Genomic DNA, 25,066 nt, shown 5'->3' on the forward strand with positions numbered 1-25,066 from the left:
CAATGTACAACTGCTCAGGTTCAACGTCTGAACGGTCGTAAATTGCGACAAATTCTCGGCCCACAAGTCGGCCGATCCTCGCAACGCTGTGTTGCCGGCAAGGTTCAAGTCAGTCAGGCTCGAATTGTCAGCTACAGCCGAGGCAATGTGTTTAAAGTCTGTTCCCTGTAGTTCGCAGTTACTTACTTCAAGTTTGTGGAGGCTTGTCAAGGGTTTTATATGATCGGCCCATTCTATAGCTCTACTACCCAAGTTATTGTCACCCTTTATGCAAAGATTGGTCAAGAGTTGTTTGCATTTCAATGACGACAGAATTTCCTCAAGATCACCCTTCACTAAAGGACGTTTCGTCAAGTACATGTATGTACCCTTTTCACGCACGGTGATATCTAACTTATTGGCTGTAGATATCGAAGAATCAGAAACAGTTGGCGGGGCGTATTCTACTGTGTTATCTTCACATGTATTGTCGTCATTTATGCAAAGATTGGTCAAGAGTTGGTTGCATTTGATGTATGAGAGGGTTTTCCTAAGATCACCGTTTACTAGTGAACATTCGTCAAGCCGCAGAAACCTGAGGTTTTCCATGTAACCCAGTGCAAAGGCTAAATCTCCGACCGAAGATACCGAAGAAACGTGAATAGTTTCAACGTGTGCCAGTTGTGCCGTGCGGCTGTTGGACTTACATATGATTTCAAGAAGGTATATGAGACTGCGGAAATTGTTATTTTTATTCACATCGATAGTTGATGGGATATGTGAGTCGCTGGTGAGACACTGTGGGGTCGTGCTTGACTGGCTTTCAAAAAAGCAGTTCCGACTTATCGCTTGGATAACATGTGATTGGTACATAGGCCTATGTCGATCCTTATTGAACTTACGGTCAAGCAGTTTTACGATATCGGTCATACACTTCTCATTCTCACCACAACAAAAACGAAAGAGAAACTCATTCGAAACAACGCCCTCAATACTTGAACACATTTGCCCCAAAATCTTGTTATACTTTAATTTGGTCTTCACACGCGTAAGCCCTCCTTGGGTTGAAAGTTTCAAACTCTGCAAGTATTTTGCCGCACAGCATTCCTGCATAGTCTTGTGCATGAATTGTATGTTCCTGTGGGATTTGCTGTTTTTGATAACTCTCTGCTTGGTTAGGATGCCTGCCTTTAGTGCCAGGTCCAGTGCCTTCGGTTCAAACTCACCTTCTTGGAATGTTGAGTTCTGGTTGGCACTCATGAGTCCACGCAGCGCAGTTTGTCCTATGGAAATCACTGTTTTTGATACATCTTCGACGGCGATATCTCGTTTTCTTTTGAAAATGTGATCAATGGCCTCGGTAAAGAGACGTGAAGTTGTGTCTGGGAGTTGTTTATTCTCCCTCCACAACAAACACATGAGAAGTAGCAACATTGGATTGGTGGCAAAATCATGAAGCGTGTTGGACTTTCCAATGGTTTGAATAAGTTCATTGCCACTATTAGGATCTTCGACATAGAATTTCTTAATGTATTCATGGATATCCTCGTCAGTAAACCCCAGAACCTCTACGTGGGTGCAAGGATTTTGGACAAGTGATTCTGACATCAGTGTCTCAAGATGAGAGGGGCGTGTCGATACACAGATGCAGCATTGCTGGTATACTGTTCTATTGAGTGCTTTTAGGATAGAACCGAATGAGGCTCCATTGAGTTTTTTGGTCTTCATTTCATCAAAACCATCTAAAAGAATCAAGACCTCATTTGGGTTGGCCAGGATGAATTGATCAAGTTCATCATGTTCTATTCCCGACTTTTCGCCCACCAGTTGATCGAAAGTGGACTCAACAAGATCGGATTCTTGCAACAGGGCACACATCTTTAAAAGAAAGACAAGCTTGAATCCATTCAGGATGTCGCTTGTCTCATCGGCCCAGTCAAATGCAATCTTATCGAAAATGGTTGACTTCCCAACACCTGCCATGCCAACGAAAATGAGGCGTGTGATGAGTTCCCCAGTTCTTGTCCTTATTCTGAATATTTTGGCATACTCTGTTGAGTTTACAGCTTCTCCTTTCTTGCCAGTGACAACTGCTACCCCTTCCCGTGTTTCTAACTGCACTTTAGTGTATATACCAGCGATGTGCATTTGGTCATTATCAACCCCGGGCAACAACTGCACGTAACTGCCTGTTGTTTTATAAACCCCCTTCAAAATGTCCCTAGTCTTGTTACCAGCTTCTTGGCACGGATCCGTCAACCTTGGTTCTTGGGCTTGTCTCTGACTATGCTGAGGTCTGGGTGCATGCAGTCCTATGAGATCAAAATAACCAATATTTATCATTTCAACACCATTCTACACAATAAACAATCAAATCATCCTGATTTTGGTATTTGTGCTTGCAGCAGCAACCGGGTACGACGACCCAATGTTTTAATTACATCTTTCAATAATTCGAACCTTTAAAGACTTGATAGTATTAACAGAACTATCATCTATTGTCTAGGCGTAAGAGCCTTTCATTATAGACACATTTAAGTAATCAATTAATTAAACAGAATTATACCTGAGACAACACTCGTTTTTGCAATTGTTATGATTATTTCTAAATATTCGTACCCCATTTGATGTTATGTTTAGTCTCATCGCTGTGATGACTACCAGGTACGACAGTGTTTTAATTACGGTCATTCAATAATTTGAACCTTAAAGACGTCTTGGTGGAGACAAAATTTACAGAACTAGGGTCTATCATTTAGGCGTAAGAGCCTTTCATTTAGCATATTTGCGTAATCAATAATAGAATTAACCTTGAGACTTCTCTCCTCTTTACAATTGTTATGGTTACTTCTGAATATTCGTACCACATTTGATATTATATTAAGGCAAGCTTTTTTGGTTTTGTACAATACCAAATACCTTCCGCTGAGGATAAATCACGCATACTATGGTGCAAGTCTCTATTTAGACTTGTTCGCGTTCTGAACGCATTACATCTCATCTAGTAGATCTGATCTTTATGAATCTTACTTCCAACCTGCAAATCTCGTTTTATACCTCCGTCAGAATCTACTGCGCCCATACCTTGATTGCCACTTGTGGATTTCATTTGAACCTTTAAGCTTTACAGAACTTTCCTTTAGGCTTCAGAGCCTTTAGCCTTTAACTATACTTAATGAATAATCGCAAGATACCACTCGTCCATTACATTATGGCTGTTTCTGGATTTGTACCCCATTTAACATTGCTGTGTTGACTGCCAGATACGAAAAACCAAAACCATATTTGGAAAATGGAAACGTACACCTGAACTATGCAAGACAACTCCTTCAGGCAAGGGTAGCAATGTTCGTCTCTTATAAATACTGTTTGAGACATTGTACAACTATGAAATTTCAACCAGACTTGACAACTGTGTTAAAAATTGTGTGTTGTCGTTGCTGCTCGCAAGCGTGAAGTGATCTACCTTCAATCCAACCACGCACACATTCCTGTGCCACTCCCTATTCAAATTACCCGCCCTTAACCACTCTACCGTGTCTCATTTACATATCAATGATAAAGCAGATTTATTCTAATTCGTCCCGGTACTCAACCGAATAAATCAATATGTATTGCTTTGAAATTTGATTCTGAAATTGATTGAACACTTTTACCTGAAGATAAAAATAAATACAAATGTCTACAACTCACTTTTTCACGACAAAAAATAGTTGAAAAAGAAAGACAATGACGATTATCTGGAAGGAGTGGTGTACATTTAAATCAAAGCGTTGTATTAACCATCTGCGACCAAAAACCCCAACAGATAAACAGTGACGCCCTTATTACCCACTTTTCTGGAAACCATGAATTTGAAACCCATCGTTTACTAAATACAACTAGAACGGCGAAGCCGCCATGGCTCGCTGTCCAAGGCAGGAAGGGAGGCTGAAGGTAGGGTTGGGGATGGGCATGATGGAGGGGGATCAGGATTCTTGTTGATGTGCCTAGGCGTAGGGGTCAGTTTTTAAATGTCAACATAAAAAGTCAACAGATTACCTAATAAATACACGTGTATATAGGTTAGCAGTCACTGTATTATGGGGGAGTTTTCCATTGCTAGGGTAATTAGGACCCAGTTGTGAATTTTTGCAGCCCCAACAGTGTCTTCTGCTCCCCATACTTGTATTACCATGGGAAAACTCTTTTGTAGTCGCCACAAATGCAGAACAAGAATGGGTATACATGTACATGTAGACACAGCACCATCACCACCTCCCCCAAACCTTACCCCATCCCAAAACCTTACCCCATCCCCAACCCGCCCCCTCCCCCACCCAACCCCCTACCCACACCCATTCCATCCTCCCCTAACCATCCCCACCCTATCAGCTACACATCCCAACCCCACCCAAACTCCAATCCTTATCTCCTTCCCCCTCCACTGACCCGTACCCTCCCCTACCCCAACCCCCTACACCCACCTACCCTATCTTCCCCTATCTGTCCTTACCCACCCTACACATCCCCACCCTTACCCTTACTCGAATTCCAATATCCCGCCCACCCCATTCCCCCACCCATACATCCCCACCTGACCCCATGCAACCCCTACTCTGATCCCTATATACTGCCCCCCCCCCCTTATCCAACCCCTACAACAACCCATCCCTACACATCCCCAACCCAACCCCTACTCCGATCCTATATCCCTCCCCCGCCCAACCCCCTCCTAACCCAACCCCTACATCCATGCCCATCCTCTCCCTACCTGTCTCCCCCTACCTGTCTCTCCCTACCTGTTCCCACCCCACCCCTACAAATCCCCACCCCACCCAAACCCAGTATTCCGACCCCTCTCCCCACCCCACCCCACCCCACCCCACCCCACTCTGCCCCACCCATCCTAGCTCTCCTATACTCATCCTACTCACACAAACCCTAACTCCAACCCTATCCCCCACCCCACCCCACCCCACCCTCCCCTACCCCATCCCTACTCCAATCCCATTAACTAAAAGATCAAACCAGAAGCTCATGCACATCCCCAAAATGCATAGTGTACATATACATGATATACCGGTATACACACACGTACATGTTATACCAGTATACATGTAACAATTTAAAACTTTACATGTAACAATTAAAAACTTTAACATTTCCTTGAATTAAAGTTCCTCAATAAAATCATAAAAATTTACTGCAATGATATGAATCTAACTGAAGTTATAGAGATGATACATGACAACTGCATTTAATTTTTTCCCCAAGTTAACTAGAACCAAAAACTTCAATTTTTTTATCTGAACGTGGACGGCCGGACAGACAGACGGACGGCCGGACGGACGGACGGACAGACGGGCGCCCGGACAGACGGACGGAAATTGGTATTACATAGGCTCGCATCTGCTTCGCAGCTCGCCAAAAAGGAGGTTGCGAAAAAAATCCTAATCTTTAGAAATGGAGGATTTCGGTATTAGGGAAAATTTTACGCATCAGTCGTACACGTATTCGTATTGCATCACTCGTGTTGCATGCCCATACATGTACTTGATAGGGCGTGCACAATTCAGTTTCGGCATCAATCAGCTTCGGACATGTGTAAAGTGATTATCTGTGAAAATGTCATTCTATTGATTTGCAGTCCACTATTTTTTCCCTCCATGTTGCCTCTAAAAATTACTTTGTGGATCACTCACATTGTCTTGTGTCCCATGCATAAAATAAAAAAATGAGTATGTTTTATTTAAACAAAAATCAAAGAAAAATTCTTCTTCAAAACCATTACCTTCCAGGCAAATTTGAGTTGTTTTGTAGTTTTTTACTTGTGGCATTAAGTGTTCTGGTTTTTTAAGACTAAAACTCTCAAAAATTGAAAAGAAACCTTGAAACAGCTTACCACTTCTAATTTAATTTTAATGCAGAATGTATGGGGTTGCTATTATTTTTTGTGTGAAGCAATGACATACATTTTAAAAGACTACCGAGGGCCATAAAACCTACCTGTAGTAAACACCAGGCCAGTCAAGAACTTTTCATGTCTAACCTTAGGCCTCGTTATTCCAGTGCTACCATGTACATAGCGCACATGCGATATGCATGAACTAGACACAACTTTTGATGTAACAAAATGCTTCAAAAACCACTGCGCCCCGCAAAATTCACCCCTAAAATCACTCCCACAGCAATCTGATATTATGTCATGCGTCATGCTTTAAAGAATGAGGAGTTTTTAGAAGTATCATTTTGGCACACATCCGGTGTAAAATGGCGAAATTGTATACGTACCGCTCTCGTATCATGCGCCTTCCACGCGTATTTTCCGTACCACCTTCCCGCATCGTAGTATAAGAACGCATACAGTGATGACGCTATACGCAAATGCGGTACGGATACGCGTACGGGGGCGAATTTTATAAACCTGCCGAGACTCCCTGAATCTCACTGTATCTGGACACCATACGCAAATAGATGTGGATCATGTGCAACGCGGATTACCATGCATCCTCATATGCAATTTGCCCAAATTCTTCGGGTTTTCTCTGAACTATTTCACAGGTGGTACTTTTTCTGGAGCTTGTGTTTTAAAAAAGTCCTTCCCCTTTATTGAAAAAAAAACCACCCCGATTTCTCGCCTGCTAGTGTGCCACGTTAACGTCTTAAAAAATTAAGAGGGCTCTCACATTAGCTGTACATTATGTAACTAGTTGTCATTACCTGAAGCTTGTGTGGAAGGAATCGGTGAAGGACATGGACTAGTTGGCACGGCGTTTGGTGAAGACGTGGCGACGTCTACTGGCGCGGTAGCGGCTGAATAGATAAAGTCAAACAAAATGCTGGAAAGTGCAGGTGAAAATTATTTTTAAAACAAGTTGATTGGACATCGTTATCCCACGAGTACTAATTACGATGATCACTTCACGCCAAACAAGTCATATTTTGTTCTTTACATTCTGATTGAAGATCAGTCTGTTGAAGTCAATAGCACAAACAAAACGTTGTCCAACAGCCATGTTCACAACTATTATACATGCGTTATTGAAATGTTCCCCAGCAACGTCGCAACTCATCATTTCATTCATATCTAAATATAGAAAATTAATTTACGACCCATGCTCTTTTATCCTTCTGTAAAGTTATGGCAGCCACACAATAGGGGCGCTATTAGGAGGGGTACAGCACAGACATATAAACAAAGCGTTATATGACTGTGGGGTACAGTGTTGAGCACTCTAAATAGCGCCCTCCTATTGTGTCCACATGCTTATACTTGTACCACTACCAAATCGGTCTTTTGTGTCAATGTTAGAATAAGCACTATGTAGAAAAGCACCCCTGGACCCAATGTACTAAATTATTACTTATCAGATTACTTTAATCTTTAATAACGAATTTACCTGCTGTTTCTGGTGGTAAATTGTAGTTGAATGTCACTTGACCTGCACCAACAACGGAAGGGCTTTGGATACCGCTGACTGTGCCAATGTTTCCAATGCTGGCTGCAGTTCCTTGAGGGAATCGAAGATCGAAATAATGGATTAAAACATCGTCAAATGGACCTACAAAATAACACAAATGCTCTATTTCATCTCACTTGTCATCTGGGCTTGAAAAAACTTTGCCATTAAAAGAAGATAAATACTTTTCTAAAAATATGACCGTTCACAACAAAAGAAGTACTTGCAAAATCAGTTTATGACTCAAGAGGAGGGTGGAATTTCAGTATTTGTTTCATCTAAAAGTATTTTCTGAAATTGACTTTCCATTCCTTATTTTTTTTGGGTGCTACTTTTTTTTTCAAATATATAATATATTTTTGGGGTTGGGGTTCTACTTTTTTAAAATCACTCTGTACTACTATAGAACGAAAAAGTGTCAAATGTTTCCTTTTTATTTTTTTATTTACTTTTTTACACCAGCAATAATAAATCTACAGAAAAAAGCTAGTGATTGCAGGCGTGCAACAAATTTATATGACTCACATCATTATCCCAAGAATGACTAAGTTAATAATTATCATCTTGCGGTAATAACTACACTGCAAATGTTCCTTGAATTCTGATTGAAGATAAGTTTAAGTTAATCGCTATGTACCAGGGCAAGAGGCGCTGTGGTTCAATGGTTACGCTTTTCGAGTCAAGTGCATTATGGTGTGTGGGTTCAAACTCTGATGGGAAACATGGTGCTTTTGTGTTCTTGGGCAAGGCACTTTACTTCGATTGCCTTCCTTCACCCAGGAGTGTAATAGGTACCTGGGAAGGTAGTGACCAGAAAGCGCTGATCTGGACCTGCTGCTGAAAAAAAATGATCTAATGGCCTGATGAACTGGGGTAACAGTTGTTAAGCGATTCGAAACCTTAGGTATAAATCACTAATATAAGCACCACGTAATTGTTATTACGAACTCGCAAAAATCAACAAATCAACAAAAATCAACGAATTACAAGACTTAAATAGCGCCCTCCTGTCATGTCTACCATAATTATATCGAACTGGCCGCAGTTGTACCAAATCAAGTGGTGACTCTCTAGCTCGCGGGACTGACAATCGCTCTTTTAATGTTTATGTAGTATACCACCCCCCCTGAACTTACATTTCATATCTAATAAGTTGAATTATAATGCAAGAGATTATATTTACCTGGTCCCTCCAACGGAAAGTTGTAAGTGCAATAAACTGCACTTGAACCAGTAATAATAGGGTTGTTGCTACCGCTGACTTGGCCGGTGTTTCCAATGGTTCCAGTTTGTTGTGGGGAATCTAAGATCACAAGCAATAATTATATCCTTTAAAAACGGTTGACAAAATGATGCACGTACAGTATTCTATCTCTAGATTCCGCTGTACTTGAAAAACATAGGCTTTTAATATACATTTAAATACTTTTAATCTAATTGTTCACAGACATATTTTAGGGTCATTTCGTTTAAATGGTGATATTCTTTGAACAGAATGAGCAATTTCTGTAAGTTTTTTCATCAAAAGGTAGCTTATGAAATTGGCTTTCCAGTTATTATTTTTCTTGGTGCTACATATTTTTTTTAATATGAAATGAATTTTAGGGGGATTGCGTTCCGCTTTTTTTTTTAAATTACCCTGTACATGAAAAACCAAGGTACGTATGACTAAAAAAAAATCTTCGGGGTCAGGTGGGGAGGGGGAGGGTAGTAAATGCCCCTCCAATCCCCAGTTAGGTTATAAATTGACTCCAAGCAACTGGCTACTATGTACTCACCTGTTGCAGAAGGGGCAGGTACATGAGCCTCCTGGTGCCTTTCAGTAGCCTGGGCATCAGTCCGTTGGCAGGCTGCTGCAGATTGCGCATCCATGGTACTTTGGATCACCCGCCCACAAATGGAACTTGAGTCCCGTCTGTCAATGATAAATGAAAATCTGTGTCGTTTTTGGTTCGTTGGAAAGTAAACTGGTGAATAACGTACAGTGAAATCTTGATAAGTCAAACTCTGATAACTCAAAACTTCTGTAAGTCAAACAAAGAATCCATTTCCTTCAGTAGTATAACAATGACATACAACCCTGCTTTTAAACTCAAAACTCTACTTAAGTCAAATGTTGAACCAGTAGCCTTGAGGTTTGACTTATCGAGATTTAACTGTACTTTGAAACACACCCACGACCACTGACAAAGCAAAATGCACGACCAAGCTAGTCTGGAAATTTGGGACTCTCAACAAACCTGCTTGATTTTCGCATTGCATCATAGGTTTAAATGACAAACAACCAATCCAGTTTATGTACAATCCTATTGGGGCAGTGAATAAGTCATGCATTAATTTTTTTCTCAATATTTTTCCTAAATTAACTGATTATCTATTCACCTGGTAAAGCGTAAAATATTATGAGAAACATAAATTGTAAATAAAATAATTCTGTAATGCTTTATCAATTTGCTAATGATACATGATTGTATTTGAGCGTATAGAGGATAAACGTGTCTAGGTGGTTATGGGGCGGGGCTGTCTGGTACGGGAATTAGTGCACATACAGTGTATTACAAAGTGGTCTATTATTGTGACGTGTATGTAATAAGATTTATATTCTGTTTGGTTAGGTGACTGAACTTGATCAATTGCTTTCATTGAGTTAGTTGAACTTTTGTTAAATTTACTTAAAGTCCCAACCCCCAAAATACCTGTATATAACACCCGATTTCACAAACTACACGGAGCATTTTGTCAATAAATGCTACAATATTTCCCCGCGGCTCACGACATCAATCAATGGAGTTTGAGATGATGACATCAGGATACAACATTGGAGTACGTATTATGAGGTCACAATACAAGCCAAATCACATCACACCAATAAATCTTCTTTTTTTGTTATTCAAAACTTATAACCTCCAACTCAGACTGAGATTCGGATATGTGTCGCACAGACTCGTATTATTACATGTATTGGTATACCCGGACTTCGATATAGACTTTAGGATTGGACTCGACGATATTGATTTTAATTACTAAAGAAAATGCTTCATACGGTTTAAACAGGATCCTTGCAAGCGACCTGCAGTATATATATGAACTAGAGCTCTGCCTGTGGCCTTGGATGTGAGGCTTTGATAGCGCACCTGCATGGAATACGAACGCACTTATTATGCAAATGACCATAAGAAAAGATCAAGTCGCAAGCTTGGCATAGATCATAGGTCGCTGCACAAGCATAATGCACCTATAGCCGGTGTCGAGTGTTGCAAAGCAAGTTTGACGAACGATGTGTCTGCTACAAAGGCACCAGAAGTGGATAGCAGGGTTATGTACATGTAAATATTATGTTATGGAGTTTAATGGCGGATGTTTGAGGACGGTACGCGGCGAATGTACACAGTACCTGTGATATTCCATGCAGGGACGCCATTTTGTAAAATATAATTGCGATACAATGCAATGACGCTGGTAATTATATTTTAATTACCATCAAGTGCTTCAGCAGGGGCGGAGCCAGAAATTAGATGGGGGCAGACGGTTAAGTCATTAATTATGGCTTCTGAATTACAAGTATTTTGAAAGGGTGCATCATGATGAAGGGCACAGACACATTTGTGCGAAAATCACTCCAAGTTTAGTTAAAATATGGTGTGCCTAGAAGAATGATCTCTTATATTATGCAATAATATTGCTAAATTTTTACTCCATATGTGTACGATGCCACATTCCCATGTCAACATCTCTAAAAGCGTTGCAAAAAACGCGCAAAAAGTGAGGATTTCCATTCAGCAGTTAATGTAACACTAGTGACGTACGTAGCACGGTCATTTTGATTGGGGGTAAAATTTCTTGAAAATGGCACTTGCATATCCGTGCATGGTGAAATGTAGACACGTATTTTTCCGGACACTTGGCATCCGTAAAATCAAAAAGTGTGTGTGTGTGTGGGTGAGCTTGTCTTACATACGCAGTGTGGACTTCCGAACAAAAGACGTCCACATAATGTAGGTAGCACCGACGAAGTGTGGACTTGCCCACGTCCACACAGTGTTTCCCCATTTCTGGAAAACAGGTTTAGAGGCATTTTTGGGTTAGGTTTATCCGTAGCAGAATGAAGAGAATCACTAAAGGGCATCATTGAAAAAAAATTGGGTTGTAAGAGTTTTCACAGTTTGAGAAAAATGAGTTTTTCCACTGGTGTTCCTTAACTACACGAAAAGAAAGGAAAGTCCACACAAGGTATGTGAAACAAGTATGTGTGTGTGTGTGGGGGGGGGGTACCATCTGTCGATGGCGGCGCTGTTCAAAACCGACGATTTTGCAAACTTACGGATAATATATGGTGCTTTTCAGGGCGATAAATGCTTGAAAATCAACAAAAGGCTGATGGCAACAAAAAGGGAACAACTTCTTTAAAAAAAAGCAAGTTGTTTTCAAAATATTGGAGGGGGGGGTTAAATATCCTCTTAGCCCCCCCCCCCACCGCTGGCTACGCCCATGAACACTAATTACTGCATGAACAACACACACAAAAGCTGTGGCTTACATTGTGAGTTTTAATCTGTAATGAAAAAAAGGAATGTGTTTTGTTGTTAAGTTTGCCAAAAAAAATGAATAAATGAAGCGTACTTTCCGAGACAGAGAGAGAGAAAAAAATCATCTATTGGGCCAAAAAAAGTCTCCGGCTTCTGGTATGCGCGCGCGTCGCCGTAGCCATGCGCGTCGGCAAAATGAAAAAAAGTTTTTTTCAATAAAAGATGATGTCTCAAAACCGCCAAACTCACTGGTTTGACTGGAATCCTGCTGCTGCACAATTTAACGTACTTTTAGATGGGGTTATGGTCGAGAATAAGCTTTATGTGGCCTCTCTGGACTCCCATATATTTGCACTAAGATTAGTCGGGCACCATCAGCCGACATTTGAAGCAAAAAAAGTCAGGTAAAAAAAAAAAGCCGCGTCGCCGCACCACTTTTTGGGCAAGCTCCATACCAGAAACCGGAGACTTTTTTTTTGGCCTTGCCATAGGTGCTCTAGATTTGCAGATTCTGGTAACTTCGGCTATGTTTTTTTTAATATTGCATCAATAAACTTTGTAGTTCCTAATCTCTGTGGCACAGTCATGCCACCAGACTACTGAAGAAGTCAGTCTCTTCAAACAGTAGAACATGCATTGGTCTATTCTTAGGCTTCGAATCATTTTACTTTTCAGTTGCAAAAAAGTGTTCTTTAAAAATTGAATGGAGAAGTACCGAGGACCTTGCATTGGCCCCGTGAAATGTTTGGCAAATGTTGTCAGCTAAGAGTGAGCCAAGCTGGCCTAACTTACTTTATATGTTGTTCTGCACTCAAGGTCCCAGTCTTGGCCCATCCTATCTAAAGTGTCTCAACTGAACTGGAACACACGGTTGGGACGATCCTAGCCAAAGTTGGGAGTATGGTCAATTAAGTTGGGGCGAAACACTAAGAGATATGTTTAGTGTTAAATATACACACGCAATAATGTACGAAAATGAAGAACAGATGATCGCTTAAATTCGTTATGCAATCAGAAGGAATCGTATGACAGTTTCAACTGGTGCACCGCCCCCTAGGTTTGTGCACAAATTGCCTGGTTTGCTGTTCACACCCACGATGCAACGTGTAGGCCTATTGCTATTACTAATAATCATGAGCGCACACATAGTCTATACTATTTGTCATCATTCAAAATTTAAACTTGCGCAAACATGACTAAAAGTTAGCAAAAAATGTGTTGCAAAAAAAAAGTATGTCAGCATCTATACTCACTAGAGTTTGCTGAAAACAGTCCTCCGAACTTCTGTCCTGCCGATCGACTGAACTGCACCTTCAATATTGTAACTTTTAATTACAATTTGCAAGAGAGTGGTTGAAGTCCACAAAAGTAATGCAAGTTATTTCCTGTTTCGCAATGCCTATATTTCGCAATGCATTATGGAAATAACAGTTTTTCCCCAAAAAGTCTGGTCGATGAAAGAGCGCCCTCTTTTTGTTACGTTTATTTATTCTGACTCCAACGCCGTTGACATTGTCTCCAGCGGTACGAATGGCCTATGTAATAGACAACGGCGATTGCCGTGGCAGTGGTTGATTACATGTGAGCAGATTCGCTGAATACAAAAGGTAAGGCAATTATAGGTAAGGCAAAAAAAAAGGTCACCGGTTTCTGGTATGCGCACGCGTCGCCGTAGCCATACGCGTCGGCAAATTGAAAAAGTTTTTTTTCAATGAAAGATGATGTCTCAAAACCGCCAAACTCACTGGTTTGACTGGAATCCTGCTGCTGCACAATTATAACGTGTTTTTAGATTGGGTTATGGTCGAGAATAAGCTTTATGTGGCGTCTCTGGACTCCCATATATTTGCACTAAGTTTAGTCGGGCACCATTTGCAGTCATCAGCCGACATTTGAAGCAAAAAAATCAGGTAAAAAAAAAAAGCCGCGTCGCCGCAATACTTTTGGGGCAAGCTCCATACCAGAAACCGGATCCTTTTTTTGGCCTAAGGCAAGCCTTGTTAAATTGGTCCCAGAGTGCACAAATTCTATTCAATTGATTCAGAATGTTTGTAGTTGTATTGTGGTTACGTGACGGAAATGAAAATTCCCACTTTGCATGGAGATTTGACCTACGTATGATGATTGAATAAGAGATACCAGCGCACTCTTGGCATAGATGCTACGTGACACGAAAAGTAAGTTTCGTAAATCTTCGTATAATCCATGATTCTCAACCCCCCCCCCCCCCCCCCAAAAAAGGAAATGAGCCATGGCTGTAGCCAAACTTACAATTCAGTTCAGAGCGGGTTGATTCACAGACATCCAAGATGGCACTGACGCACTGCAGCTGCTACGCCCACCAATCTCATGACCACTTGACGGAATAACATTATGCAAAGTAGTCTCTCATTCAATCTCCTTATATGGCGTCGACTCAACCTTTACGAGTTAATGATTTACAAGTGACTTCGATATTCTATCATATGCATGCAGTTTCCACATGTATTTTCAACATTTTAAACTAGTCCTAATAAATGTGTGAGTATAATCGAAGTATATCTTAATACAAAAGTAGAAACCTGTTTGATTTAAATTCTTCAAAATCGCGTATCGATATAGGCATACGACTACAATTGCCCCATTAGGCCTACACAAAACTGGGTTTTCCCAAAGTGTTCTGAAGTCCACACTGAAGTGTTTTGTTTTTGGTCTGCCGTGCTGCAAAGATGTACAAAGTTGACGAGTCGGTGGGTGAATTTCCTTATCAAATGACGCAAATTCAAGTGTTTACAAGTGCTATTCTTATTAGCTCTAGCATCTATTCTATGCAAAATTAATTCACCTTTGAGCCTTTAGTCAACACGGTTGTACGTGAATAGGCCTACATAGCTGTAAAATACAACATGCAATAGCAATGGTAGATTGAATTACAATTTATCTATACATATATTTTAATACCGGCATTATGAAAAACTATAATATAATGCAGTTCCGCAGTTAAAAAAAAAGGTTTGAATAAGTACTTGGAAGTAGCCCTACATCCTGAGAATGACATTAATATCAGGGCTAATTCTACAAAAGCATCCAACATTTCACTTAGTAGATATTATTTAAATAGCGAATCTGAGATCTAATTAATCTAAGTTAACAATACTTTCGTCTCTCAACAGTAACATCTGGACAATGCTGTGATGCTTTCACCAAGAAATCCAGCCACACTTAAGTCCTCTCATGCAGGCCCATAAGACATCTTTTGGGTTGATGTTAAATTGTACACTTGAGTTAATTTTAACATGTTAAACTGAAGAAAAAAAAGTTTAAAAAAAATATCTCCCATTCTGTTGTCCGTCGTTTACTACACAGAATCTGAGAAAGTCATGTGGTGTAAGGTCAGTGTCCGTGTAATGGCATAGAAAACAGGACACCTTCTGAGCATTTTTTTCTAGGATAAAATCTGCAAAATACAAAGGTGCACACTGCACTTAACCGCGTTCGATTGCGCCCTCTATTGTCACAAATTTACTCTTGCTTTTTGTGACGCACACAAAAATATTCCAATCAACACAGTTGTTATGCATACCGGTTAAGCACACAGCCAAAAAACACTTTTAGCGTCTGTGGTGTAGCGCCACCAAGCAGCCGCGAGTGGAACAAACAGGCCGGTGTTAAAGATATAATGCAGACACGACAAATAAAAGAAAATACAGAGGTCTATGTCTGTTGATGAACAGAACATAGGGCTTTTCCCCATTTTTTATGTGTGTTTTTTTTTTTATTATAAATTTATGTTTTTTAGTCCATGTGTACTCAGGCTAATTCGGATGCAATTCCAGGTACGTACAATGTTCCATGAAATCCAAGGTCTTGTAACTCTCTAGCTATATGACTTTAAAATATGCACATTGAATATGACGTCACGTGACCCATGGTGACGTCCTTATAATGTCATCTCAATTTTTAACCCGAACACATCCCTGTCTACCTAAACATAAAGTTGTATAAAGTCAGGACACACCCCCGTCCACTCTGGGGCGAAGGGCGCCCTCACAGCCTTCACAGCCGTCGCAGCCTCCTTCCCAGGGATCACTCAGGTCTGTATTTGCTCACGGGGCTCGTCCAGGTCAAAAAAGAGCAAGTGATATTTTGAGTCGATCCCTAACAATCGACTAAGCACTTTTATGAAACACACATACAGATTGAGAAAATCCTGTTTATACATATTCATATTTATACTGAAGTCAGCAGTATGTCAGCCTTGTCGCTCCATATTTTTGTTTTTTTAATTCCATTATTTGTGTACGCAATGATTACATATTAGTCATAATTTCATATTGTCACAGAAATACTGGGGGAAAAAACTGAATTGTACAAAATCAACAATTTGAACAAATATCTTATTTTTAGGCCAAACAAAAAAAATATTCGTTCTCTGGTCAGACCAAAGTTCCTGAATTGACGCGGCCACGCGGCCTTTTTTTTTTTTTTTTTTTTTTTCAAGCTTGGATTGTACAGCCAAGGTGGGGTACTATTTTGCTTTTTTTGTGTCCTCATGTACATTGGTGTCCTCCAAAATTTGCCTTGGTGCTTTCGATCATTTGCCTTGGTGCAATTTCCCATTCCTTGGTGCTCTTTGGTAAAAAAAAATGGAAATAGAGGGCGCTGTTGGAGCTACCGCGGAACATTTTGGAAAAAAAAAGATCGACGCGCATGATTAAAATCGACGCACGCGCTGACCAGAGACCGACTTATTTTTTATTTTTTGGCCTTATTGGTACATTATAACTTCATTACAATTATAAGGGTGCTCTTCAATTCTTCAGATTTTGATATATTTTTACTACCAATACCAAGTTTATTAAGTGCCTTTATTACAGTTTGCGATGGGTATTTTGTTTTTGATCTTGGCAAACTGTAAATTCCATAGGTTTTCCCACTCTGTACTTAAATAGTTGTGTATATATTATCTTTGAATGCTATTTAATATGAGTAAGTGTAAAGAAATTAGGCATTTGGATTTGATTTGCAGTTTTTTTGTGATTGTTGATCGCAGATGTACATAGCGTGATTTGAAAATTCACATTCCGTCCAATATTCACAGCTTGCAGTTTTAACTTTAATGATGTGACTTGTTTTGACAAGTTTGCCTTTAGACCTTGTGATATTGAAATGTCCGTCCATAATCCAAGCATTACAAGTAAATAGCTTGTTGATTTCCGACTTCAATCTTATGGAACACACGACAAAGCTTGAAAGTATGAGATATGAAATAAAGCCTTTGGCTTTATACAGTCTTTGCAAGACTATCAATTGAGTAAAAACAAGGGTTGATATGATGGACTCCATACAAAGGTTTGTCATTGAAATGTTTTATTGGAAATGAGAGAAACTGGGTTTTTCCGATCTCATTTTCTAAGTTGAAGTTTAGTTAATTATAGTGGCCATGTTTCCTTCCTCTCAAAATATTTTCAAACAATAAACTAACATCCAGGAGAAATTTAACATTCAATATGGTAAAGGTTTTCAAAGTCGACGTTGTCAGTACTCCGCTGCGGTCGTTCTTGGAGGTCATTTTGTTCCTTAGATGCTGGCAGTTTCACAAGCGTAGCAGTGTGTGGTGATGCACGGGTAGCTGAGCCAGCCGCCGCCGAAATGCACGCTGGCGCAGTCGTACTCGTTGGGAGTGTTTTTCGGCTCGTTGGTCAGCCAGTTGTACAGACCGGTCGTTCCGTCCAGGGAGAAGTATTCGGTGTCGTCTCGGTCTTTCTCGGTGAATCTGAGAGAAAGAGAAGGCCATTTCTCTGTTAAGTTCATAGAGCTATATTAAATTACTAATACTACATTTTACGGCAGCCATTTTGAAGGAGGACCATTCCGATCCGATTGGTAAGTGACCGCATCATACATGTACGCGCACACGCCACTGAATACTTGCGCCCATTGGCTGAACGCGCAACTTCGTACTGCTTCCGGTTTCAATGATTTCAATGCTACTCTGTGTGCAGTGGGCGTTGTTTAAGTTTCATTGACGTCACACTTACGAACCGGATTGGTCGGCTAGTAGTCGATTGGTGACGTAACATGCGCCTGCGCATATAAACAGATACAGGTGCGGGCGGGATGACGTTAGCTGGATAAAAACACACATCCATTTGAGCACCAGTTTTCATCGGTTGCTACGTGTTACCATTCAGCAGTCCAGACTAACAAACCTTTGAGTATTAGTAAAATAAGTCTGGGAGCTAGATAAGCCAATTTAAAAAAAACAACAACATGCCAACCAAAATTCTGGTCAAAGGTTTCAAACAAGTAGGCTATTGTTGATATATCCTAACGTGGCGCGTCGCATGTGCTGCACTTTAATTTTTCGCCTTTAAAACGATTCTTATCGTTACATCGCGGAATGTTTATGAACGAAAAATGTGGTGAAAGGTTTTAGTATGGTACCTTAAGCAACCTCTCTCTCTGATCGCTACTGTTGCGTAGGGTAAGAAGTCAAGGAGGCAATCCTAAGGTAGCCTACTACTTTCCTTGTATATCGACCGCTTGGGTTAAAGTACGTGTGTTGCGCATGCGGCATCGCCGCGATGAAAAATCAACCAATGAGAGAAACTCATTTGGTTCATAAATATTCATATGAGATGTATCAGTAAGCTTACCCAAGCCACAACACGCTGCTGCACGTGTTGAAGTCCATGTCGTTGGAGATGACATCGCGCAGGTCACTCTTCTGACCCTCCCCCAAGGTAGCTAGTTGACCGCCCATGGCCGTGCAATCGTTACTAGCGTCGTACCAGTTCTTCAGTCGGTTGACGGCCATGTAACATCTGCACCCCGTCTGGCGCCTATCGGAAAACAACACAGGAGCACAATTACTCTAAACTGGGAACCCGACCAAAACGTTTGTGATATGTTTTTAATATGTTTTGGCTCACCTAATTATAGTAATTTAACAGATAAAATTCAGCAACACTTATGATAATACGTTTCTCTGTTAATGACATAATTTTTTTTTTAAACCAGGCACAGAAGTCACGAGACAATTTATGTTGAATATCATATAACGACATTCTATAATACCAAACGGCATCTGCGAGTTGGAGTGCAGCATTGGCTGAGGTAGGCCTAAATTGGTTAAGTGCATTGGCTAACCTTCAATAAAGCATTTCTAGGCGCAGTAGTGGGGCAGATAGGGAAAATATTTTGGTGGATGATGCTTTTGATGATACAAGCATGTCATTTGGCACACAGTCAGGGTATGTATCAAGAAAGATATTTGGCTAGGCATATAGGGCCATGGCAGATTTGTCCTTTGAAAAAAAATGTAGATGGATTAACAATAATCATCAAATCTGCGATGGCCCTATAGCCAAATATCTTCCTCATGAAATGCGTGGACTAAATGTCAAATGCCGTGCTGGTTTCATCAAAGGCGCTATCCACCACATATATGCGGTACTACAAGTACCACACTGCCCGGAAGACGAGAAAACCCAATGCCTTTGTTCTAATCTGGGCAAGGTTAAAAAACTACATTGTAATAGCTTTTGACAGCCATAATACAGCGAAAAATTGGCAGAATTCGGGTAAATAATTCAAGTACTTCTTCGAATTGGTTTACGCTTCATATTTGTATCAACGGTCTAGCTAGCTGTCCGAAAACTTGTATCAAAAAATCATAAATGACCCTATCTAAACAAGTCATAATTTACCAGACCTAGGCCTGTGCCTATGACAAATAAGCATTTTTAATGCTTATTTGTCATAGAAAGAAGTTTTTAGAAAGTTTACATTTTTATAATTTTGTCGGCAAAGCCCAAACTCAACATAATGATTATATAACTGACAGGTCTAATAGGGTATTGTAAGGATGTTCATTGATACGTACCATGGATTTTCGCCGGCCGGCGCCTCGGGGCACGCTCCGTGGACGAGTTGGCTAGTGGTCGCCACCAAAATGGTCGCCAGAATTAGAGCGTTCATGGTGTATTATACCGTACGTAGCAGAGCTCTGTCGATGGGAAACTGTGGTCAGTTGTGGTTCCAGCTGAGTTGTGGCTCGGCAACGGGCCGAGCACGGCCTTAAGTAGCAATTTTACGCCGGTAAGGTATGAGATTCACCGCAGATGACGGCCAGAAACAGTTAATCATTGAAAACGCGAATCCGAGCTGACCTATTAAAACATCTCATCAGGTTTGTGCTTGTCAAGTGTGGCGGTTTTTTTTCCATATGCATATCTGTGTAATCGTGACTGCTTCACATCTCACGGGTCATCCATCGTTCTGTCATATCACAATTTGGGCGGATGGAGGGCGCAAGCTTTGCAGAACAAGCAAAACATAATTTCGTTGGCCTTTTTCTCTTGTCGAGTTTATACTGCTTAAATTACAAGTTAGAAACTAGCTTCGTAGTAGATTCGTAGTGGCTCACGCAGACAAATTTACTTTGAGTACACGCACGTAAACCATTGAAAACTTTATTTTCCTTTTCTAAAAGATTACTGCATGTTGGCTGTCAACAAGGCCGATACATCACGCCTCTCATTAAAATAAAAACCACAAAAAGAATCGGACAAAAACACTTCGTCAAATCGTGGTGCAGTCACTAATAACTCAATAACACGTAGTTCCTTTATCTTCGTTAATCAAATAACACAAAGTGATATCGCCATATGGCCTCAATCCATTCTTTTTTATCGTGATTGCGCATGTCAAAGGGCCTTTGATGGTTCAACAGATAAACAAAATATTATCAGGTGAAAGCTGTCATTTAAAATGTATTTTGGCATTTTTATCAATGAAGAATCGCTTTGTTTATTAAAAGGAATGATTTCATAATCGAAATAAAATGCTGACATTGCGTTAGGTGTCATCTATCTAAACGTCTATCTTATCTTAACGGACATCACCACTTCTGGATCGCAACTTGGTTGTTCCATTTTTCAAGAGGGGTGAATTCTACCGTCTGACGCGATCGAGTCTTCATTCAATTCGAAAATTCAGTCTGTAAACGGTGGTCTGTATTTGGGGATATTTTATTTAAAAGTTTATAGAGCGAGTAGTGCCGAATGGGTATTTAATAATTTAACAAATATTTCTTATTGATACATAGAGAATAAACTCCCCTGCCCTTTTCGACCAATCCTACAACTCTCTAGATAAGATAACGCCCTCTGTTGTCCGCATAAAGATAATTTTTAAGCTTAAATTAGCCGTTTGAGTCGCGCACGCAACGAATCTTAGGGTCGCCAAGCGACGCCGAGTGGGTCTAATCGCCCCGCCCCAAGTTAAAGAGCAACAATAAAGTCAGAGAAGTGAAAGGTTTTAGTGACATTTTTTTTTAATAACAGCCACCTCAGTCTGAGGTTTTGTTTCGCCCCAGTGAAGTTATCATGTCTCTATATGTATAATGTTTTGTTAGATTGACAGCTGGTTGATAGCTTTGAGTAAATTTGTTAAAATATGGATTGTGTTCACAAGCAGCACAGCATATGAATCCAAATACATGTTAAAGGCATACCTGGCTTGACCAAAGACCACTCAACTGACAGCAGATTGACAGCAGACCAGCACGGAGAGACTTAAGACCATTCTAGTGGCGACCACAGGCCAACTCGTTTTATCTGGCCAGTTTGTCCCAACACCGAGCCAGACCTGGTATATGCGTGTGAGAAAGATGGCAAAGTTGTAATTAACAGTTTGGGCAAGGGCCTACATTTCAACTAAACTTGGGACATGGGACATTTGACACAAAAACACGGCAGAACTAGCTTTTGACGAGGCACATGGGTCATTCCATGTCAGACCAACGCACTTTTTTACCTCATGTCTTCCGATTTTGATAAAAATTGCTGTGCTTGTAGGTCCTAATGAGCAATGAATACACACCAATTTTTAGCCCGATCCGACCTACCATGTGGTCAGGGTAGAAGCCACAAAAAATTGGCATTTTTAGAGTAAAATACCACCCTTTTGGTATAAATATGTCAAAACTATAGCAATTTTCATCGAATATATGTGAATTTGGTATTAAAATAATGAGGATTGCATGCTCAAAGCACTTCTTTTGTCAAAATTAAATTTTGTGAAAAGTAGGTCACGTGACCTTTAATATGCTATCGTGACCTTTGACCCAATTTTTGTAATAATGTATCATTCCGAAAATCAACGAAATAAAAATAACTTGCTAGAGCATGTCTTCTTCTATCAGAATCTACTAAAAATCAGTTGGGGTCTTCAAAATTTACAACTTTATGACTGTTTTTGTACAGTTCGTAGGTTACAAATGAGTCAATTTATCGACTTTACATAAGAAATACACCAACACAACTTAATATTCTGTTTCTTAAGTTACTAAAATATATCTTGGTTTGTGAATTTCTCATTCTGAGGGCTGACGAGGTCTAACCAGACTCATAGTGTAAATTATTAGCAGTGGCGCACCCAGGATTTGGCTTTTGGTGGGGGGGGGGGGGGGGGTCATAAATCGTTTTTTGTTCAAATTTCTGTAAAAGATTGGACCGACAAAAACTAGCCTAAAATTAAACAAACAAATTGACAATGTTGGGGGTGGGTTCAAGCCCCCCCCCCTCCTGGGTCCCACTGATAATTAGTTATCCCACGAGCGCGCTTGGAATATGAAATAATGCAATGCTGCTGTGACCCATATGCCACTCGATGCATTACATAATTCCGTGTTCCACGAGCGCAAGTGGGATTTATAACCAATTTATCTTCAAGCAAACTTGATATCAAATGCGTACACGCCGTGAAGATGTACATGTACGTGCATACATGTAGTGTATTGGTCCGTTCAGCAGGAAATAACACAACATATGTACACGTACATTTTTAATATCTGGGGTGCAATATAGATGTGCAATATTATATAAAATCACACAGCTGTTGCTATAGATGGACTAATCAGGGTCTAGGATTCAAGTTTGCTTGAAGATAATACTTAATATTACAATCAAAGTTCCCTTTAGGCCTACTCATTCATCACTGTGCTTCTTGAACTTTTATTACTCTCACAGACTTGGCATTTTGTTTCTTTGAGATGAATTTCACCTGGACGCGAGTCCGCTGTACTGGGTGAAGGCCTGGTTACTGTTAGTGGTTAGCACACTTCCGAGTCCAGATATTCTGATTAGACAGTTTCTTTGGAATCAGAAGGTAGATTTTTTTTTCCTGGCTTTGTACTTTATACATTAAAATCTAGATTAATTTTAGTAACTTAAGAAACAGGATATTAAGTTGTGTTGGTGTATTTCTTATGTAAAGTCTGTAAAATGACTCATTTGTAACCTACCAACTGTACAAAAGTAGTCATAAAGTTGTAAATTTTGAACCCACCCCCAACATTGTCAATTTGTTTGTTTGATTTTAGGCTAGTTTTTGTTGGTCCAATCTTTTACAGAAATTTGAACAAAAAACGATTTATGACCCCCCCCCCCCCCCCCACCAAAAGCCAAATCCTGGGTGCGCCACTGCTGATAATTTACACTATGAGTCTGGTTAGACCTCATCAGCCCTCAGAATGAGAAATTCACAAACCAAGATATATTTTAGTAACTTTAGAAACAGAATATTAAGTTGTGTTGGTGTATTTCTTATGTAAAGTCTACAAATTGACTCATTTGTAACCTACCAACTGTACAAAAACAGTCATAAAGTTGTAAATTTTGAAGACCCCAACTGATTTTTAGTAGATTCTGATAGAGGAAGACATGCTCTAGCAAGTTATTTTTATTTCGTTGATTTTCGGAATGATACATTATTACAAGAATTGGGTCAAAGGTCACGATAGCATATTAAAGGTCACGTGACCTACTTTCACAAAATTTAATTTTGACAAAAGAAGTGATTTGAGCATGCAATCCTCATTATTTTAAAACCAAATTCACATATATTCGATGGAAATTGCCATAGTTTTGACATATTTGTACGAAAAGGGTGGTATTTTACTCTAAAAATGCCATTTTTTTTGTGGCTTCTGCCCTGACCACATGGCAGGTCGGATCGGGCTAAAAATTGGTGTGTATTCATTGCTCATTAGGACCTACAAGCACAGCAATTTTTATCAAAATCGGAAGACATGAGGTAAAAAAGTGCGTTGGTCTGACATGGAATGACCCACATCCGAAAATGAATGACAATAAATTTAATGGGAGCGTATCCACATTTGCTATCTCCATGTGGGGAGTCAGATTGGTGCAGTGGTACTTTCCTTGTCTTCCACCTCTTAGTCTCGGGTTCGATATCCACCCAAACCCCATGGGTTACATTTTCTGCTTCTGTGCTGTGGGTTCCCTGAAGTAAATATCCTTCTCTGAGAGTTTGCTGCAGACCTCTTCAATCTACATGTCACGTTGCTTCGCAGTTTAGAATTCATATTTTTGTTGCTAATAAGCAGCCATAGTTTGGATTGGTTGATTATCGAGTGAAAAACATGTTCCAATCTTGATTTGATTTTCTGCTACCCTAGTACTAGTAGTAGCAGACCTTTCCACACATTTTTGTATCATGGCGGTCCAGTAGTTGAGCCACATTTATGGGGCTAAATAATTAAGTAGCACCCACACTTCAAATTCCTTGATGTAACCTTCAGTCTACGAAGTATAAATAACACTTCGAATCGCCGCACAAATCCTTTGTGTTATTAAACTCAGTGTTAGCAGGCAGATTCAGTCACACTTCACTGCGCCTTACAGTGCTGTTTCTTGTGCAGTGACTCTCTGTGTGACACAGTTACTTTCACTTGAAACTGACCTGCAGGGTTTTTAAGGGTTTTTCATTTCATTCTGAATAGTGACTTCCCACTAGGGTTAATAAGACCTTACCTTATCTCGTTTCAGATACTCGGACATTGAGAAGGACGAGGGTTTCCAAGTTTGTTCAACTTGCAATAACCGGGACATAACACTTCCTCGTGTGTACGACACACGACTTGAAAAGATGGCGGTAATACCCACAATGCTTTGGGAAGTTTGCGTAGTCACGAGAGGGCGCTCTTAGATAAGGACAGTAGGAGTTACTAAGATCCAGTTCAGGTTTTTGTAGCACAAATAATCGAAACTTAATTATTTTTTTTGAAATGTGTGTCTTTGCTTGTCAGAGTCAGGAAAAAAAATAAGAACG

At 40.2% G+C, this 25,066-nt stretch overlaps 1 protein-coding gene across 1 annotated transcript; it reads right to left on the minus strand.

The window, feature by feature from the left end:
• Positions 1-16,790: 16,790 nt before the first annotated feature.
• LOC119720766 (C-type lectin BfL-2-like) lies at positions 16,791-24,858 on the minus strand. Its single transcript, XM_038190600.1, has 5 exons — positions 24,769-24,858; positions 21,447-21,580; positions 19,815-19,937; positions 18,586-18,771; positions 16,791-17,702 (listed from the first exon to the last, which is right to left on the minus strand). The coding sequence occupies exons 3-5, from the start codon at positions 19,907-19,909 to the stop codon at positions 17,507-17,509; spliced, it is 477 nt and encodes a 158-aa protein (XP_038046528.1). The 5' UTR covers positions 19,910-19,937; positions 21,447-21,580; positions 24,769-24,858; the 3' UTR covers positions 16,791-17,506.
• Positions 24,859-25,066: the final 208 nt, after the last annotated feature.

Source organism: Patiria miniata, unplaced genomic scaffold, assembly GCF_015706575.1.
Source record: "Patiria miniata isolate m_02_andy unplaced genomic scaffold, ASM1570657v1 HiC_scaffold_9, whole genome shotgun sequence".
In the NCBI taxonomy this organism is placed as follows: Eukaryota; Metazoa; Echinodermata; class Asteroidea; order Valvatida; family Asterinidae; genus Patiria; species Patiria miniata.